The sequence below is a fragment of the Vulpes vulpes genome, chromosome 14 (assembly GCF_048418805.1).
Source record: "Vulpes vulpes isolate BD-2025 chromosome 14, VulVul3, whole genome shotgun sequence".
NCBI lineage: Eukaryota > Metazoa > Chordata > Mammalia > Carnivora > Canidae > Vulpes > Vulpes vulpes.
The window spans coordinates 139,335,089-139,353,994 of record NC_132793.1 but is presented as its reverse complement, the minus strand read 5'-3'; the positions used below and the strand labels follow the sequence as shown (position 1 = coordinate 139,353,994).

The 18,906-nt window shown below is 41.5% G+C and overlaps 1 protein-coding gene across 17 annotated transcripts in view; it reads right to left on the bottom strand.

Annotated features, from left to right (window-relative positions):
• LCORL (ligand dependent nuclear receptor corepressor like) overlaps positions 1-18,906 on the bottom strand; it is a 159,277-nt gene that overhangs the window by 13,256 nt on the left and 127,115 nt on the right. For 5 of the 17 annotated variants that reach the window (XR_011997238.1, XM_072738009.1, XM_072738011.1 and 2 more), the window contains one exon: positions 6,192-11,014. The exons of 7 other annotated variants lie outside the window; for them this stretch is intronic. Coding sequence is in view for 8 of the 10 variants with exons in the window: in XM_072738009.1 (XP_072594110.1) it covers positions 6,192-11,014 (4,823 nt within the window). In the remaining 2 variants the exon portion in view is untranslated. Of the gene's footprint in view, positions 1-6,191; positions 11,015-13,517; positions 17,628-18,906 lie in introns of those variants that run through there. 5 more of the 17 variants (XM_072738013.1, XM_072738014.1, XM_072738015.1 and 2 more) reach the window with 2 other exon arrangements.

Sequence of the window (18,906 nt, the reverse complement as noted above, 5' to 3'; positions counted from 1 at the left end):
TCCCAGCATCCCCCTGCTCCCCCAACATCCCGGCCGCCCTGCACCCTCTGCACCTCTATGCTCCCCGGCTCCTCCCCAGCACCCCCGGTGCCCCCAGCATCCCGGCTCCCCCCTGCTCTGCTCCCCCAGCATCCCCCGCGCTGCCCTCCCTCCGCAGGTCCGGGTCCAGGGAGCTGGAACACCAGGAGCCAGGAGGACCCTGCACTGCGGCTGGGGGCTCCCGGGGCTCCCCCCCCCTTCTACCGACGGGGTCACGAACTTTCCCCACAAAGGCCACGGGGTACTCCCGCTCTGTCCAGGGAAGTGAGGGACGCGCGGCCGGGCCAGGCGGCCCAGTTTAGAGAACTGGTTCTGTGTGCGAAACCAGCTCTGCAGCACGCCCTTCCTCTAGGAGGAGACGCGACCACTCTGTCAAGTCAGAGCGTGTCGCCAAAGCAAAACAAGAAGCCGTATTAGTTTCACAGGTTCCCCGAGGTCCCCGGCGACTCTAACGTCCAACACAAAGCCTCGGGGATCAACGCAAAGCGCATCCCGCTTGTTGGACCACAAGTCTGTGGAATACGCTGGATGCTTTTCCATGAAAGACGAGGGACAACTGGTGAAGTAGAATATTGTGAAAACGCGGTAACGGCTGACAAAGCAAGAGCACATCCAAGAAAATTTCAAGAAAAAAGCACCAAACTTGGGGTCGTCCAAGTGGCTGCTCCGTATTTTGATAAAGCCCCACGGGGCCTAGGGTTGCTTCCAGGCCGAGGCCTTCCCCTGACTCCGGCCCTAGGCAGGAAATCTCGCTCACAGGACGGGTCTTCGTCAAAGATTCCTGATTTCCTCACAAGACTTCAAGCGACCCCAAGTCTCCGCAGTCCCGCCGGGCCCTGGCGCTTAGCGAGGCGGCACCACGAGGTCCAGGCAGAAAAGACGCCGAGGAGCGGAGTCATTTTCCCCTGCGAGCGCGCGTGTGCAGCGGCCGCGGGGCCACCAGGCGGGGCTGAGGCTTGAGGGGCCCCGGCTCCGCGGGAGGTCAGGGTGCGCCAGGGCCCTGCTGGGCTCCCACGGCCCTGCCCAGGGCCCCCTGCGCTGAGCCCCCCAAACCTGACCCGAGGATGAGACGCGCAACCCAGGCGGGCGGCGGTCACCGGGCGGCAGGTGCGCGGCGCTGTCCTCAACGGCGACACCTGCTCGTTGGCCTCGGCCACGGCGACCGGGTCCCGGGGCGCATCTGGTGCGTACAGGGGCCTGTGGTTTGGGTCCTGGCGCTGTCTGCGGGGCTGGGGGGGGCGCAGGGACCGTGGGGCAGCCCCAGCGGGACCCCGCACGGAGCCGCGCTCCGGGGGATGCTCCCCAGTGTGGGGCCAGGAAGCCGCCGTGCAGGGGCGGGGGGGGGGCGGGGGTGCTGCGGGGGGCCGGGGGGGGGCGGGGGGGGGGGCGGGGGTGCTGCGGGGGGGCGGGGGGGGCGGGGGGGGCGGGGGGCGGGCTCTCGGCGGCGTCGCCCCGCGCATCTTGCGCAGGAACTGCCCTGCGGGGACAGCGCGTCGTCCAGGAGGTTTCCTACCGCGGCCGCCCCCGGGGTCCCGCCGCCCGCCACCCCCCGCCCTGCGCCGCCGCCACGCGGTCCTGCCGCGGCCCAACTTCCTTTCCCGGGCTCGGGCGGGCGCCGGGCGGGCCGGGCCGGGCGGGGCCGGCGGTGCCGCTGGCCGCGGAGCAGCCCCGCGCGTGGGCCCGAGTCCGGGGTGGAACCGGCTGTCGTCAGGCCTTCGGGGGCAGGAGACAGAGGGGCCCGACCGTCGCCCGAGTCCAGCTCGGAGCAGCAACCTGGGTCCTGCGCTGTCCCCGGCGCGCCCTCGGCTCAGGCCTCCCTCGCGGCCCCGACCCAGCCCGCGGCCACGCAGGGAACCTCCCGGGGCTGCTCCTGGACTCGAGGGCGCGGACGCTCCGAGGTTCCGCCTCAGCGTTTCCGACGGTCACCGGCCACCTCCGGAGCCCGCCCTTCCCCCCACCTCCGCGGGCCGCCGCCAGGGACGGTTCTCGGGCCCCTCCCCCACCCCTCCTCCCCCTCCCCCCACCCTTCCCCCCTGCCCCTTCCCTCTCCTCCCCCTTCTCCCCCTCCACTCCCCCTCCCCCTCCCCCTCCGGGGCGCCCCCCCCGCTCCCGTCACCCTCGCACCCTCGCGGCCCGTCCCAGCCACGTGGCCCCCTCCTGGCCCCCTCCTCCCCGCCCCCCTCGGGCCCGCCTCCAGCCCCCGCCCCGCTGTCCCATCCCTTCTTGGAACCCGCTTCCGGGCCACCCCCTCCCGCCTTCCTCTCTCCGCCTCACTGCGCTTCTGTGCCCCCCCCCCCCGTTTTGGTTTTCTTTTGAGGATTTCACCGTTTGTTTGGGGGACGCGGCCCTGAGCGCAGAGGCACGGCCGTCGGGCAGCCCCGCGGGACCCGAGCCCAGGCCAAGAGCCGCCGCTGAACCGAGCAGCGACCCAGGCCCCTGCGCCCCTTTCCCCCCGTCCTTGGGGCCGCGCGATCCCAGGCCCTTCCCCTGTCACACGGAGCCGCCTGTTCCGCTCTCGTGGGTTCAGGGACTTGTGGGCCCCAAGATCTCGGCCTCGTGCCGGCAGCAAACCCGGATTAGCTGCAGCTGGTTCGACAGGACACGTCCAAGATGCCCGCGTCCGCTTAGGCGCAGCTTCCCCCATAAACCCCCGAACGACACTGTAAATGTACTTTTTCTCCCTCATGATTTTCTTATTAAAATTCTCTTTTCTCCAGCTCCACCATGAGAACACGGCACAGGGCACGCGACGGAAACACCCGCCGACCGTCCACCCCGGCCCACAGGCCACCGGCGCTGAGGTGTCGCGGAGTCTCTAGCACCGGGGCCGGCGCCCCACACCGCAGTGCCCGGGCCGAGGTGACCGCCTCATACGCGTCTTTCCTCGGAAACCCAAACGCCCCGTGCCTGACTGTTCTCTCGGATCTCAGGGATCCAGACGTTCGAGCCCAAGCCCGGACATTTCCCTTCACTCCTCCTCCTCTGACATAGCGGACCCCACCCCCGGGCCCCGTCAAACAGCCTGTTCTTCCCTCATTGCCGCTGCCGGCCCAGACTTGGTTCCGGGACTGATGCCGGCCCCGCAGCGGCCCTGACTCCCGCTGTGCCCCACAGGTGACAGCTCCGGCCCCGACTCCCGCTGTGCCCCACAGGTGGCAGCTCCGGCCCTGACTCCCGCTGTGCCCCACAGGTGGCAGCTCCGGCCCTGACTCCCGCTGTGCCCCACAGGTGGCAGCTCCGGCCCCGACTCCCGCTGTGCCCCACAGGTGACAGCTCCGGCCCTGACTCCCGCTGTGCCCCACAGGTGGCAGCTCCGGCCCCGACTCCCGCTGTGCCCCACAGGTGGCAGCTCCGGCCCCGACTCCCGCTGTGCCCCACAGGTGACAGCTCCGCTCCCGCAGGCCTTCCCGGCCGCACCTCCCCACGCAGTGTGCTCTGCCCGCGGCCTCCTCCCTGGGCCAGGGCCCGGCCTGGGTGGCCGGTGAGCACCCCCCTGCCTCACTCTCTAATCCCCCCGCCGGCTCCCACGAGCCCCCTCCCGGGCACAGCAGGCCGCCTTCTGCCGCCTTCTGCGGCCTTCTGCCGCCTTCTGCCGCCTTCTACGGAACGGCCTGTTCACGGGCTCGCGAAACACAGACTATGACTTGGCCCATCCATCCCCTTAACTGATGGGATTAGTAATGGAATATCCCACCTAACACATAAAATATACTCTATTGATTGAATAAACACGTGATACAGGCCTTGTTTTCTTTCTTAAGCTGGAAAGGGAACTTTCTCAACTTTCTACGGTGTCTAGGAGCACGCTGTAGGCATTAAGAGGATATTAAGACCAGAATCGCATTTCATCTTTCCTTTCATGTCTACATTTGACATACAGCAGTACAGATGTAGCAAAGAATTAAGTTTTAAAACTCCCATGTATTAAACTACACCTGGACAGTTAATCTTGGAATGTACAAAAATGAGACGTTTATGGTAGAAGCAAGACTTTTCAGCAAGAGAAATATTCCATAATTCACTATACACATTGCCCTATGAATTCTTCTATAAAAGTCCTTGTTAAAAATCTCTCAAATCTCCAGTCACTGATTATACTATGATGAAGAAAAACACATATAAAACTAATAATGAATTTTACTGTCATTTCCAAAAAGGCATTAAGAAGTATGGAATACCAGGAATAATGAGAAAAAATAACACTTTAAGAAACATTTTAAAATCAGATAAATATAACAAATACTGTTATAAATACAAATTTGTAAAAAATAATGTCCTTGATTAAAAAAAAAAAGAATGTTAAATATAGAAGGAAAGTTATCAGTAAAAGGTAAATAAAACTTCAAGCAGAACAGGAAATAGTACTAGTAATTTTAAAAATGAGAAAAGGTGAAAAACAACTCTTACTATGATACTAAATTTTAAAAAAATATCACAAAAGGATTTTGAGATTAACTTGAAAAAATAATACTAAGGCATCTTCCATTTTATTTTTCCAGGATACTTAGCGAGATAGAGAATCATACTAAAATAAATTTATATTTATACCTGAGGAAGATACAATGGCTAAGAAGCTAGAAGAACAAACTACGGTTCTGTTGTAAAGTGAGTCAATGCAAACTGCGTTTGGTAAACTAACAGCACGAAATGAGAATGGCATAAAGAATTAGAAATGAAACGCTGCACTTTATACTCCATTCATGACAGTCTTTTAAAAATATGTGTGTATATTTTTAGGTGAATTATACATTTTTTTTTAAATCAGGCTTCATCACTCTTTTTTCCTGACATATCTGTTATGCTATTTTTAGTTATCCTGAGGACAAGAAACAAAGGACATTACTTTTAGATTTGATTCATCTTTCATAATGGAGACTCTAATTTGATCAACATTAAAGCTTTAATCATCACATGTTACGAAGTTAAAGTTTTTAATGAATGCATGTTAAATATTACTCAAATAGGTATTTTAAAGTCAATTAATTGAATTTTGGGGGCCATTGTAATCATCTAACCTATTAAAACTTGAGTTTAATTATTACTTTTAATATTTTAATAGAAGATTTAATCGTTTTTTAGCTTTTAAAGAGGTTTTACAAAAGGTAACACAAATAAATCCATCAGTACCGGTGTAAGCCCCTAAAACACACAATGCAACAACCAACCACACAACACAATACCCTCAGATTCACCAACGTAACCTGGCCCTCTTTCGTGTCTGGGAAGTAAGGAGACGAGCACCTGGCACTTGCCACACGTCCTCAAGCGTCTACTTTCCGACAAGCAGAGGCGTTCACACCCTGTCTTGCCACGGTCTCGCGCCAGGGGCTCCCCGGGCTGCCCTGCCAGGCCTGCACGAGCAGCCAGCGCACCGCCGCCGATCCCAGTTCGCATCCTAGATCCAGCGCTACCTGCCACTGACCTGTGCGGGACTCGGCCCTCGCTCCGCTGTACAGGTGGTCCCTGGAAAGAGCCTCCTCTTTGTGTCTGTGCAATCTAGTTCAAGTCTCCCCTGCAAAAGCCTATTCAACAAGTTTGCTTATTTACTGAAGAAAATATCTCGTTCCTGGACGCTCTGTAAAGAGCAGAGTCTTAACGTGGTCCCCGAAGCAGCAGAGGTCGCAGCCACTGGACGGTGCTCGGGAGGCGGTAAAGGCCGCGATTATTACGTATGTGAACGGACCTCAGCAATTTAGCAACGAGACAGTCTTTACTTCTGCCCACGTGGTCTCAAAGCTATTAATTTATCAAGACAATGAAAATGCATTATCCTGTAGCGTAGCAGTTGATTCTTAGATAGCTCCTTGGGCATATTTACCAAACTATTTTCCATATCTTTTATTAGATAAAATGCAAACACAGATAATATAACTTGTACATTAATGATATACGTTTAGAAGCCTTCTATGTCTCTACTGAATAGATTTTAATTTGCTTAAAATCCCGGATACAGTAAGGTGTAGGGACGCGCACTGCTACACTGAGCAGAACCTAATTTCAGGAGTTTCATACTAGGTGCCAAGAAATTAGGTTGTCCAAGTATTTTGGAAATAAACTGAAACCAAATCAGCTGTTCCTCTTCTCCCCATGATCTCCTACTTTACTCAAGGCACCTACAATGAAACTTTCAAATTAAGCAGAGAAAAACTTACCTAGTTGGGATTTTGAATAATAGTTTGCCATTTGTCCACTGTTGCAAGACTGTCGTTTATGTCTTTTTGTTGACATTTCTGTGGTCTTCCACGGTGGTCTTTTTCTTTTGTTCAATTTGCTAAGAACGTCAGAACTATCAGGATTCTTGTCATAGTTAACACATTTATTTAATTTACTATTGTCAAGTTGGCCAGGAAATTTATCGGTCGAAGGACTATCTGTTTTGGCATTTTCTATTTCTTTAGATTGCTTTTTAAAGGAGTTCTGCCTAGCAGAATGGGATCTCAGGGTAAAGCGCTTTGCTGCTTCTACGCGAGTCTGATGATTACTTCCACTGTCAACAGATTCAGGAGAGTAAATGATTGTATTTAGCTTAAAAGTATTTCTGTGTTCAAGATAGTTGATCTTCCTCAAAAATATTCTACAATCTTTTAGGGTTTTTGACTTCCAATTATTTGGACATACATTTCCTGGTCTTGGTCCCTTTTCAAAATCTTTTTGGCTGCAATTTGTTCCATTCTCCTTTGCTTCTGACTTAAAATTATTCTCTAGACTAGCACATGTTTTCAAGTCAGGCATTGCCACCTTCCGTTGCAAAGAGTCATCCCTGACCTCAGGTGGCAAAATAAACTGATTTTCTACGGTGTTTTTTCCTTCGAGGGGGGTGTCAGCATTTGTTCTTCCCTCAGTCTTATTTAAAAATTGGTTCCGGCAGAAAAATCTCAAGTTCCTCCTTTTAGAGATCCAATCAACTGTTCCATGGTTGTGCAACTTCCCCTCTCTTTTCCACCTTTCATGTTGTAACCTCTTAAACTCAGTTCTTTTTAATCTAGCTAAGGTTAAATTACTTTTCACATTTAACAGTGGAGAGCTAACCATTTTATGCAGTATATGCAACTTCCCTGCTGATTTGGAAGGAGAAGATAGTGCAAATTTTTTAAAGTGCTTTCTGAAGGGGCTGGTATTAAAATGAGAATATTTGGTTCCTAGTTTGGTTCCTCTGGTATTTATTACTTCCAAAGGGTTTCGAGCATTTGCCTTTCTAACTAGTGAAAGAGACTGTGTTTCTGTTGTTTGCATAAACCAGATGCAGAGTTCGTTCAAATCGTACTTTTTCCGAAAAAGCATTTTTACAGGTGAAACTTCAAGTTCTAAAAGACAGGTTTCCAAAGGGTTGGCTATTTTGAAATTATCATTTTCGACGCGTTCTCTTTTTTTATGAACACAGTTTTCAGCTTCATCTCCACTCACTTGCACCCAAGCATTTGTTATTTGCTCAAATCTATTGTTTAATTCTTCTAATAAGGAATCGTTTGAAGCAGAAGCAGCCCACCACCTGAGCAAGGGGTTTGATGAGATGATAGGGTCCAAAGACACTTCGGAAACGGGCGTTAATTTGTTATCTTCCAAACGCATTTTTGCGTTCCTGGAGTCCCTAGTTCCCGGGGCCCCTTTCGAAGCTGTTTTTATCCTTGACGGCCTATGTTTTTCCTTCTGACTTTTACCTTTCTGCAAATGGAGTCTATAGGACTTCCGGAGCAGAGCATTTCTGTAAATGAGTGAGCTGGAAGATGCGAATGGATGTAGGAAATGGAGGGATGGTTTTCTGTCCCTAACAGCATGTGTCAAAGGCACAGCGGCCACCACACTTTTCGGCCCATTGTCAAACACGTCCGCGCCAGCGCCGGGGAGCCTTGCACCCACCTTACTGCACCGGTGGTCACGCTTCTCTTCAGCTCCGTGTTTTTCTAACATGTTTTCTTGTTCTAAAGGGGGCAAGCAGCTGCTGATGCTTACTTCCCTCTCCTGAGGGGAGACTCTATTGATGGTCACAGATATGCCAGAGACCTTCACCTTTGCGGGCCGACCAGGCCTCCTAGTTACCGCAAAAGGCTTCTGGTTGGGCCGAGCAACGTTCTTGGAAGGTTGAGGGACCACAGACTTGTCCTTGATGGGCCGAACGTGTTCAAAGCCAGACCCCAAGATCTCGCCCTCAGTAGTCGAACTTGAAACAGCACTTCCCCTCTCACCCGAGTCAGGCTTGTGTTCTCGAGGGTTTCTGAGGCCACTACCCTCAGCCGGAAAGTCTGCGACCTTATTGCCGCCAGACCTACCGCTGCTTATGTTTCCAGCTCCTTCAGAAACGTGTCTCTTAGCTCTTCTTGACCTTCCATAAATAACAGTTACGGTAATACTCTTTTTACAGATACCTTCTTTTACTTCTGATACGAGAGATTCGGGACTTTTCTTTCCAGCACTAGAGGACTCATTCTGGCAAACGGTGAAGTCTGTTTGCTCGGCCTTAGCTTTCGGGGGTCTTCCAATTGGCCGCTTAGTTTGCTTCACAACCTGGGGACCTATTTTTTTAGGTCTGCCTGGCTTTCGTTTGAAAGATGAATCCATACCACTGCTTGGATTTTCCTTCGGTTCGACTTGTGGCTTTTCACTATTAATATCATCTATAAACATTGCAGAGGATTCTGTAGTTTCACTTGCACAATTCAATTTATTTAGTTCTCCCTGAAGAGTGTCACTGTCATTAAGATTAGAACTATGATTTTCCAAGTTAGGGTTTGGGACGTCCTCATTTGTTTCTGGCTTTTTTTCAGTTACGTGAGGAGTTGGACATTTTTCAGAAGGAAGATCAGTATTGGACTTGGAAGTACCAACTGAAGTTAAAGTATATTTGACTCCTTCACTGCTTTTAACCTCAGATAGAAACATGAGTTTGATGGGACTAGAATAGCTGGAAAAAGAAGAGCTTCCAAAGCCCTCATACTTTGTTGGCACACTTGTAACACTGGAAACCAAGCTACTTGTATCTAAAATTGATGACTTTTCCAGATTAACACGTTTTTTGCTATTCCACTCTATTGTAGGCGTATGACTGTTTTTGATATTGCCGGCCGCTACCACGGATTTTGATAAACTCTGCTCTTTGCATGTCATTCTGCTTACAGTAAGGGTCATATTTCTACCTGCATTTTGATCTTTACCATCAATTTCTATCAACTTCTTGGATGCCCTGCATCCTTCAGATGAGTGATTATTCCAAGACTTTTTGGCCATATTTATCGTGTCTTCCAAACGCTCCACAACAACTTGTAAGTTAGAATTCATTGCAATTTTGTTTAGATCTATGTTGTGTGAGCTTTCAACTTGAGTATTTTTTACTGGATCTTTTCTTTTTGTAGATTCAGAAACTTTTTTGGCCTTAGGGGACTTTTTGAAAACATAATTATTTGTAACATATATAGAGTACCACCCTGGGGGCACAATATTTCGTTTAGTTCTGCTCAGAAGTCCAGGAACATCACTCTTCAGAGGCGTTTCAGTATTCTCCAGTTTTGGATTCTCCTTGTGATTTTGCAAAAGTTTTTTTCCAGCTGCAGATCTCTCCCGTGATTTTCTTATGCTCATTTTCCCAGGGGAAGTTGTTTTAAAGCTTTCTGAAAATGCATCAAAAGCCAAGTTAGTCTCTAAACTATGAAGAGGTAGTTGCAATGATTGTAATGCACAATCTGGTGAAAATGATGTTTCTACATGATTATTATCTTGCAAGCTTTTAGAATTTTGTAAAGACCCTTGGCAATGATAGAATTGTTTGTCTGTTGAAAATATCTCATCATTGCGTGTCAACTTCCTTGAATTTTTTTCAGTATATTTTTTTCTTACAAAATTTTCATCAAGACTAGCAAGTTCTCTTTTTATTTGTAAAGAGTGCCTTCTAAACATGGGTGAATCAGGAGAGTTGTGCATTGAAAATAAGGTTTCTTGACGCTTTCGAAATCTTGTCTGAATAATTTTATTTTCTACCTTTTTATCATGTTGGCTCAGCAATTCCATAAAACTGTAATCACTGGCCTTAGCGTTATGCAAGAGTGAGGCTATTAAATCTCTCAATTTTAAATCATTATCTGTAGTGCAATCACTGCTAGATAATTTTATAAGGTTTGTCATATCTGTAGTTTCTATTGATTTTAATTTTTCATTAATACGATCCATTAAATCTTGAAAAATTATAGTAGTTTCACCTTTTTCATGATTCGTAGCACAATTATCGCTGTCTTCCAGGAGCAAATAATCAGAGTTACTGCATTTCTTAGCTTTTTGTATTTTACCTTCGTGATCACCCTTGTCACTGTTTATTTCTGCTGGTATGAGAGATGGAGGCTGGTTAATGTTTATTTCAAGTCTGTTATTTTCTAAGGCTGAAAGCTCCGAGACGACATCTTTCAGTTTTTCAAATCCTTCAGTCTGTACAGGTGATAATGGTGGGGGTGACGGACTTCGTGATCTACAAACACCCTCGAGTCGGACTGAAACGTCGCATACTTCCCTTGATGAAAGAGGAGCTTGGAAGGTCGATTTTGTAGAGTGAAGGTTTGGTAACGGTCCAGAACAGCACCTGTGAGAACTATAACTGTTGGCAATTCCTCTATTCACCACTGTCTTAATGTGCTCAATAGTTACAGTTTGGCAAGTTAAACAACGTAAATCTTTAATACAGACTGGCAGAGGCACAAAACCAGGGCTTTGCCTTTCACTTTGTAGACCCCCTCTTTCTGCCAGCCTATATTCACAACTACAGAATAGACCATGTAAATTATCTTCAGTTAGGGGCTTTTGAGATTCTGAAGACACAGTATATGATGTATTACAATAGCAAAGAGAAGCAGCATTCTGCTCTTGGACTAGAAATTTCAACATGGCCAAAACTTGTTGCTGGTGATGTATGCACAAAGATTCCAAAACTTTGCTTAATGCTGATTTTCCTTTTTCCATTTTAGTAGCTTCCTCTGATTTTGCATCAACAGTTGAACTAAAAATAAAAATCAAACAAAAAATGAATTACAGCAAAAATACCAGTATTATAAGGAGTTATAATTTTAACAGAGTTTGAACAAAAGAAATTTTGGTATCGCTGGACTCCTAACTCCTACAGAGCCGCAACAGTGACATCTTGATTATTGTTCAGCCACAATATAATGAAGCACTGATGATAATTAATTTCCTATGGCAAGGATAATAGTCAAAGGAAAGCCCTAGTTTTGTAGAAGACCTGAGTAGAGATATGATTATATTTATAGATTGCTAATGTTTAGTGCTTTGGAGGTATTAAGAATATTTAATGGAAAGTGCTTCATGAGTTACATTTTTGAAAGTATACATTTTATAAGTTATTTTGATAATTGTCAATCCGTATTAGTGCAAATAAGAAAAATAAGATGTAGGAGAAATTCTTTATTTAAAATAGATATTTTTTCAAGGTAGTGAAAATAAAAATTAATAAAAGACAGCTTTGCATACTCACAAGGAAAATTAAGGAATTTAGATTTCATGTAAATTACAGTATTTTTTCTAAGATTAAGCTGCAGGCATTTTAACCTAATAATAAAAAATTTAAGCTATTTAAAAATAAAATCTATTTTTAATTGATTTTAAATACTAAAGTAATTACATGAAGACTAAAGGCATTACTTACCTAATTATTTAATTTCAAATGCTGGAAAATGTCCCACTGAAGAAGCTAATATACATCTAAATTTAACTAATACCCAAGATTACTTAGCAACCAAGGCACAAGTGTACAAAAAAATTTTTTTAATCCAATACCAGCAGCAAGAATAAAATATATTAAAAGAATTCTGTTTCAGAAAAGTATCTATTTAAATTAAACATATCACCAAACTCTGTACATGAAAATAACCTCCCATTCATGATTTCTTATATTTGCTATTATTAGTAGTAGCTCTGCTTTATAGAAATTTTATTTAGGGTTGGAATTGGGATATATTGATTATGAATTGCTACAAAAGACTGTTATCTTGTTTAAAGGGTTATTATATTCATGTGTATTAAAAATAAAGGATTTTTATTTTAAAATGAAAAGTGAAATTAATTTTATTTTGCTCTCTAAAATGGCTTAACCTGTTTCACAGATAAGTATGCAAATATTTAACTACATTTTATAAATATTATGTTATTTGAGTAGCAAAAACACTGAAGTAAATTCTGAACATTAGATAAAAATTTTCTAGAAAAATGATAACTTTACTAGATTCAACCAATATTTCACCAAGACTAACATGTGATTTGACAAAAGCAGTCATCAAAGTGATAAGATATGAAATTAACAATAAAACATTTCAAGTCCACAGACATGACCCCGATACCCCTTCCTTTCTGAAAAAAATTTTTTTCTTTTGGTAAATTTTATCGCAAGTGGAAGTCAATGATGGAATGGATTCCCAAGATTCACTATTAAATAATTCAAAAACTATATGGAGAACAAAGACATAAGGAAATGTTAATTATCAAATATGAAGATTTAAGTGATTTTATACTTTTTCCAGCAAATTAAAAATTATAATTTTCACATAAGCACTAAAAAACCCAAAAGAGTTCTGAAAGATGCATTTCTTTAAAGTCATGTTACGGCCTATTAAATATATCTGTGAATAAACAGAGATTTTGTTTCTTATAAAAATTCACCGCATCATATTTTAAAGATTATTTTCCTTTCATAAGTTTCAAAAATGCTTACATGTTTTTTGTTAGTAATGTCAAGTATAAAGTAGAAATAATTAAAATGAATGATTAGTGTTAACTATTCTGAAAACCACCCCAAGTTTTTTACAACTGTCTTCTGAGATTTCAAGGAAGTCTATACTTCTAAAAAGTTTCTTATTCAGTTTATTACTTTTTTTTTCAGTTTATTACTTTTAATAATGGAACTTCCATAATACCATAGTGGTAATTTCCATGAAATGGTATATGAAGAATAGCTTCATAAAGTGACTAGCTGGATATTCAGGTATTAGATTATATCTAATACACACATATCAAGATATTAGATAACAAAATTCTCAAATTACAAAATTCCATAATGTTTATTTGGGTCCAAAAATTTTCTTTTCTATATTTCTTGCATGTTAGAATCTCAAAGAGAAACCTAATATGAGTAAATAATAGTTGAATACATACAAGTCTCCAATCTAGAATTTATTGTCAAGTGATTATGTCAAGTTTCTATATTTTTCATAGCTCCCTTGTTTTTAATGTTAAATTTTTTTCTAAGTTTTTCCAGGATGATTTATAAATGAAAACATCCTATTTTTTTTTTTTTTTTTTTGTATGTTACTATGGGGTTTGCTCATTACAGGTTTTGTTGTTGAAATAGTTCTTTGGAGAAGTCAGTTTTTCATATTAATATAAATAATTCCTATAGTGAATCAAAAAAGTCAGTGTAGTCAGTTTTTTTCTTTTCTTTTCTTTTGTTTTTTTTACTGAATGAGTAAATCAATCACACACCAACAGTGTTGTAAATTTAAGTGCAAAAGCATTGAAGTGCTTTACTACAAATTACAACCTAGAAACACGTTAACTGAACAATTAAAATTCATACAATCAGATTTAGATATATAACAACACAAAGTAGGAACAGAATTACAGTACATTTACAACACAAGACAGATACATGAATTCATTAGAAAATATTGTAATAAATAATTCATGAATTATAGTGCAATTGATTTATGCATAAATATAACTAATTGCCTAACAATCAGTTTATATTAACAAAATCTGTCAAAATCAAGGCAGCCACAGAGTTTTACTAAATTACTGCGACAATGGAAATACTGCAATTAAAAAACAAATACAAGTATTTGTACTGTAAACAACTAAAAAAATCAGTCTCACTAAAGTTAGTATACAATTTAATATAAAATTGTCATTAGCTACCAGAAATGGTTTAAACAACTTTACTGAGCAGTAGTTTTCTAAAAACAGAGGCACTGTTTTTTCTTTTCCTTCTTTTTTTTTTTTTTTAAATATAAAATACTTGAGGAACATTCAAATAAGTAGAAAGCATATAAGGGTTGCTTTCACCTTCATTAAAAGTCTGCTGAAACTGGATTTTTCAGAAAACTGTCAATTAATAAGTAGTAACTGGTAACTAAATTTATAAAGTACTTTGAAAGTTTAACATAAAGAACATCTTTATAGAATCACTGGGGAGAAGGGGAACCCATAAATTTCCCTGCCTTTCCTAGTTTGTATAATCAAAAGTTAACTCAATAATTAGAAACATTTTGTTTCTTTTAAAAGTTATGGGTTGATCATTACCTATAAACTATCAAAAAATATTTAATTTACTATTTCTGACCAAAAATAAATAATACAAATACTAAATGCTGCAAATTAACTATAATATTACCTATAAAACTACTGATCACTGTGAAGTCAATAGCAAAATGATCCCTGATTTTATGAATCCTGTAAAGTTTTTGGTCAGGTCATCTTTTAAATGATATAAAAGTGTTCTGTAAGTATCCCTTTACTATAAACTTCTCAATCAATTTATTAATGTAAATATAGTGTGAGGAATAAAAAAGCTCAATATAAATATTATGTAATGCATTCAGGCCCCCAAATTTTTGCAAGTAAAATTCTGTATAAAGAGGTTAATAAAATCGTGGTGAAACATTTACTTTGTTTTTTAAATTTGTTTTTCAATGGGGGAGGAGGGGAAATATATTAAATAATCCAAGTTCTGGCCCTCACAAAATATGGCTTAATTCTTTAAAAAGAAAGATGACCCTGACATCTGCTGTTTTGCAATCTATTATGTATATTTACTTGGGGGGAAAAAAAAAAGAGCAAGAGGATTCATACCCTAGTATGCAGGTAACGTTAAGCTGAAGAGGGTTCAGTATAGATCTAAGAGACCAAATAACTACCTGGTTGTGTAGTTTCCCACTCTTCAGTTTCTTTAAACATAATGTAAGCAGTTTTTAAATGTAATAGCTGAAAATCTCTTTAGTATTACATATATATGTGATTATTAGATACACACAAACACAAGTGTAAAAACACAAGTATTTGACAAGGTGCACTTATTTTTTAAATTCAGCTTTAAGTATTCCTTTTGGACTTAGGAAAATTGGCTTAGAAAAGTGATCGGAACCTGAATTTTAACAGAGAAAAGGGGCACTCGGAGAATTCTGAATATATGAAGCAAATCCCCATTCTTTATATGGAGGCACATGCTTTATAACATTTTACCACTAAAACTGCATACTCCATAAATCCAACATGGATACTCTGAACCACATTTTAAAACTGCTATATAAAAATTATTGGTCTCTCTTATGAGTCTAGTAAAAGTTAAAATGCACTGCCCAGCTTCTAACTACCCAATTAGTAGAGAGTTTACATTACTGAAAGTTCAAAACAGCTTCAGTGTTAAACATCTGTAAATCTATTCAAGACCCTGAACAAACTGCAAATTTGGTTATTAGCAAAATGATAATGTATCGCCCACCAAAATGAAATCTGTAATTCATTTTGATAAACTGAAAATGTTTTGAAATGTCACAGCAGCAAATATATTAAAGTTACACTGAGGTTTTTCAATAGTAGGAGTGTGTCACAATCCTTAAAATTTAAAGTAGTCATAACATCAACTAACCAGCACATTTAAACCAAAATTATCATTCTCAAGCTTTTTCTGTGCACATTATAAACATGCTCTAAGTTGCATTCCAACTTTCTTTTCTAACCTTACACATTAGCTTATTTTTCAAATGAAAAACAAAATTAAATTATTTTAATAATTAAATTTAAATTACTTTTTGTTCTTAGTATTCCATCTTATATTAAAGGATTCTATGGCTGCTGGGGTTAAATATGTGTCAGTTTTTTTTTTTAAGTATATACCTTATAAACCCCAACTTCCTGTAAATCAACTATTAAATGATAAATATTAAATTTCATTATACATATCATTTAAGGTTTTCTTTTCTATTCCTGGTGGATGCACTTGAGTGCATTTCATATTTCATAGAATACACTGTAGTGTACTAATACTGTATATATTAATTTTTCTTAGTATGGAGATAGTGGTCTATTTAAACTTTGATTGGTTGTTTGATGTACTTACAACAGCTGTAAGTGTATTAGGTAAAAATGTTCACAAACTATTCATATCATACTTCCATTATAAGATGGTTCAACTGAATGGCTGGAGTGGTCTCTCACCAATAAAAATGTTTCACTTGACAATTACTTGTTTTTCCACAACGCTTTATGCTATTGACTACTAAAGAAAACCTGAATCTTTTTCACCTATTTATACAAGGATTAAATACAAACTATCAGAATTAAGTAAGCAACTATATAATTCTGTCCACAGTGAAAACCCTGAATAAAACTTTTTTCAAAAGGCATGTAAGTGGTTTTTGAACTGTAAAATTTCATGTCTCCTGTCAGAGTGAGCATCTGTAATTCCCACATGTGTGTATATAGACACACAAACACACACCTGTGCACATACACACACACGCCAACACACATACACACACGCACATACACACATACAAACATTTTCCTAACAAGTAATCTACACAGGCTTGCTGTTTTTGCAGCTGCCAGTCCCTGAATCTGTCATATTATATAACCCAGTGTCTGGTAATCGGAGTTTCTTCTTCGGAGGAGTCTTCAGTGTTCCAGATCTTTCTTTTACCTTGTATTCTAAAGTGCTGTGAGGTACCCCATAAATTCCTTGTGCTTTGGAAACACTCATTTTTCCGCTCATTACCATTGCAATAGCCTCTTCCATTATTTCATGATCGTATTGGCGATAACGGCCACGTTTTTTCCTGGGCTGCTTACTATCTTTTCGATCCAATCCATCTTCAGTATTTTCAGAGGTTCCATCAACTGTTCCATTTTTAGAATTAAGACACAAAGGAGAGAGGTCCCCATGTAGAAAATAAGAGTCAACACTTGAGTGAGTTACAGGCCCAGAACATTCTATTTTGTTCTGTTTAGGGAGTATATTTTTCAGTTTTTGGAGAGCTGATCCTTCTAGGACTGGAGAGGTTTTGGAAACTTGATACATAACATCCAGCAGACCAGGACCATCAGGTTGTGGTTTTGAAACAGAACTTACTCGGAGCTGAGGAATTTTTAACTGTACAGTAGGATGTGAAGTTTCGTATTGTAGGCTTTCATTTTTTTCTTTAAATTGAGTAACCATTTTCTGTAGAGTTAACTGATGGAGGTAACTGGAAGCTGTTGGGAATTTTAATTCTGAGGTTTCAAGTAGATTGAGTTTACTTTTTTCTGTGCGCTCTGCTTGAGCTCTTGCCCACAAGGCTACTTTTTGCAGTACTGCACAAGTTTCTTTACTGTCTTTATATGAGTAACTATCATTGAAATCTCGAGTTTTGTTTTTAAAAGACGCAGGCTTCCCTGCTGGTAAGGCTTCTAAGTGGAGAAGTAAAGTTTTTTGAGGTATGCCATAAAGTATGCCTGCTTTATTTATGTCCAGTGCTCCAGACTGAATGTCTTTCAAAGCTTTTGAGAGCAAACCATCTGCAAACTCAGCACTTCTTTCCACATAGTCCTCTCTGTTTCTGTGTAGTCTCCTGGATGGATGGAATGAAACGATGGTAAACTGATGCATGAGAGACTCTCACACAGCTATGGAAGGGGAGGGTCCACTCCTTTATTATACTCCTTGCTTAGGTAACATCACTGCTTATGACTCTTTTTAAGTCTGTGAGATGTAGTAGTTACTCCTTATCAAAGCAAACGCTACAGTCCTGGTAGGACAATGTGTCAATCATACGGTGGCCTCAACGGGCAGACCTTCCAAGAACATAAAATCCTAACTCAGTATTTGTAAAAATATTCTCATGATGTTGCTATTCCTCTGACAGATGCTTGCAGAGCAACACTTATAATTTTTATTTGTACAATTAGAGTTCCATTATAAAAAATACCCAAATCCTAAAGGAGTTTTTGTTAGTAGAAACGTGACGTTACCGCTAAACAAGTAATAAAAGAGTCAACCCCTTTAAAGGAAAATTGTAGCAGCAAGAATATTTCCAAACACAAACACCCCGTATTTCCACAAGACTAATTTTTCTCTAGACAAAAACTTAAAATTTGAAACAAGTAGATCAGTTATATTTGGGTAAAATAATTTGATACTACTATGTTATTTCTGTTTCAAATATATCACTGTAATTTTCTCAAAGAGAAGCTAACTGTACCTTATGACTCAAAAGCTAGTACAGCCTTAGTTGAAACAAATTACACTCTCCAGCTAAGATTTAAATGTGACAAAAAAGCTTCCTATGCAGTCTGTTAATGGGAAGATGCAAAAGTTACTAAATAAAAATCCAAAAATCCAACAGAATAGCATCTTACTGCCGACTTTTAAATTAATTTAAAGAGAGCCTTCAAAGTATGAAAGGACTTTTTGTGGTGTTTCCTCGATATATATCATTGTATATATTATATAAAGTTTGCCACCACACCTAAAGCACAGTGAAAAAAATGTAAATACTACAAGCTGTAAGAATTATTAAGTATGGTACTTTTAAAATTTGCTGATTGTTTATAAAATTAAATAGTGAAATCACATATTTTCCTTAAAATTGCCTCCTGAATACTGAATTTTAAATTTTCTCGACTCGTCCTGCTTCTTAAGAGGATGATTAAGTTGGTAGTTCATTTTAGTAACATGAACTAAAGTTTGGTGATTGTTCTGATAACTTTTCTTTAACAGAAAGAATAAAAAAGAAAGAGAAAGGACAAATGAAAGGTATGAGAGACACACATATGAGTGACAAAAATTCTGGAGGAAAGCTATATATGTCAATCTACTCAAAGTAGTATTAAGAGTTCTCTGTAGAGATA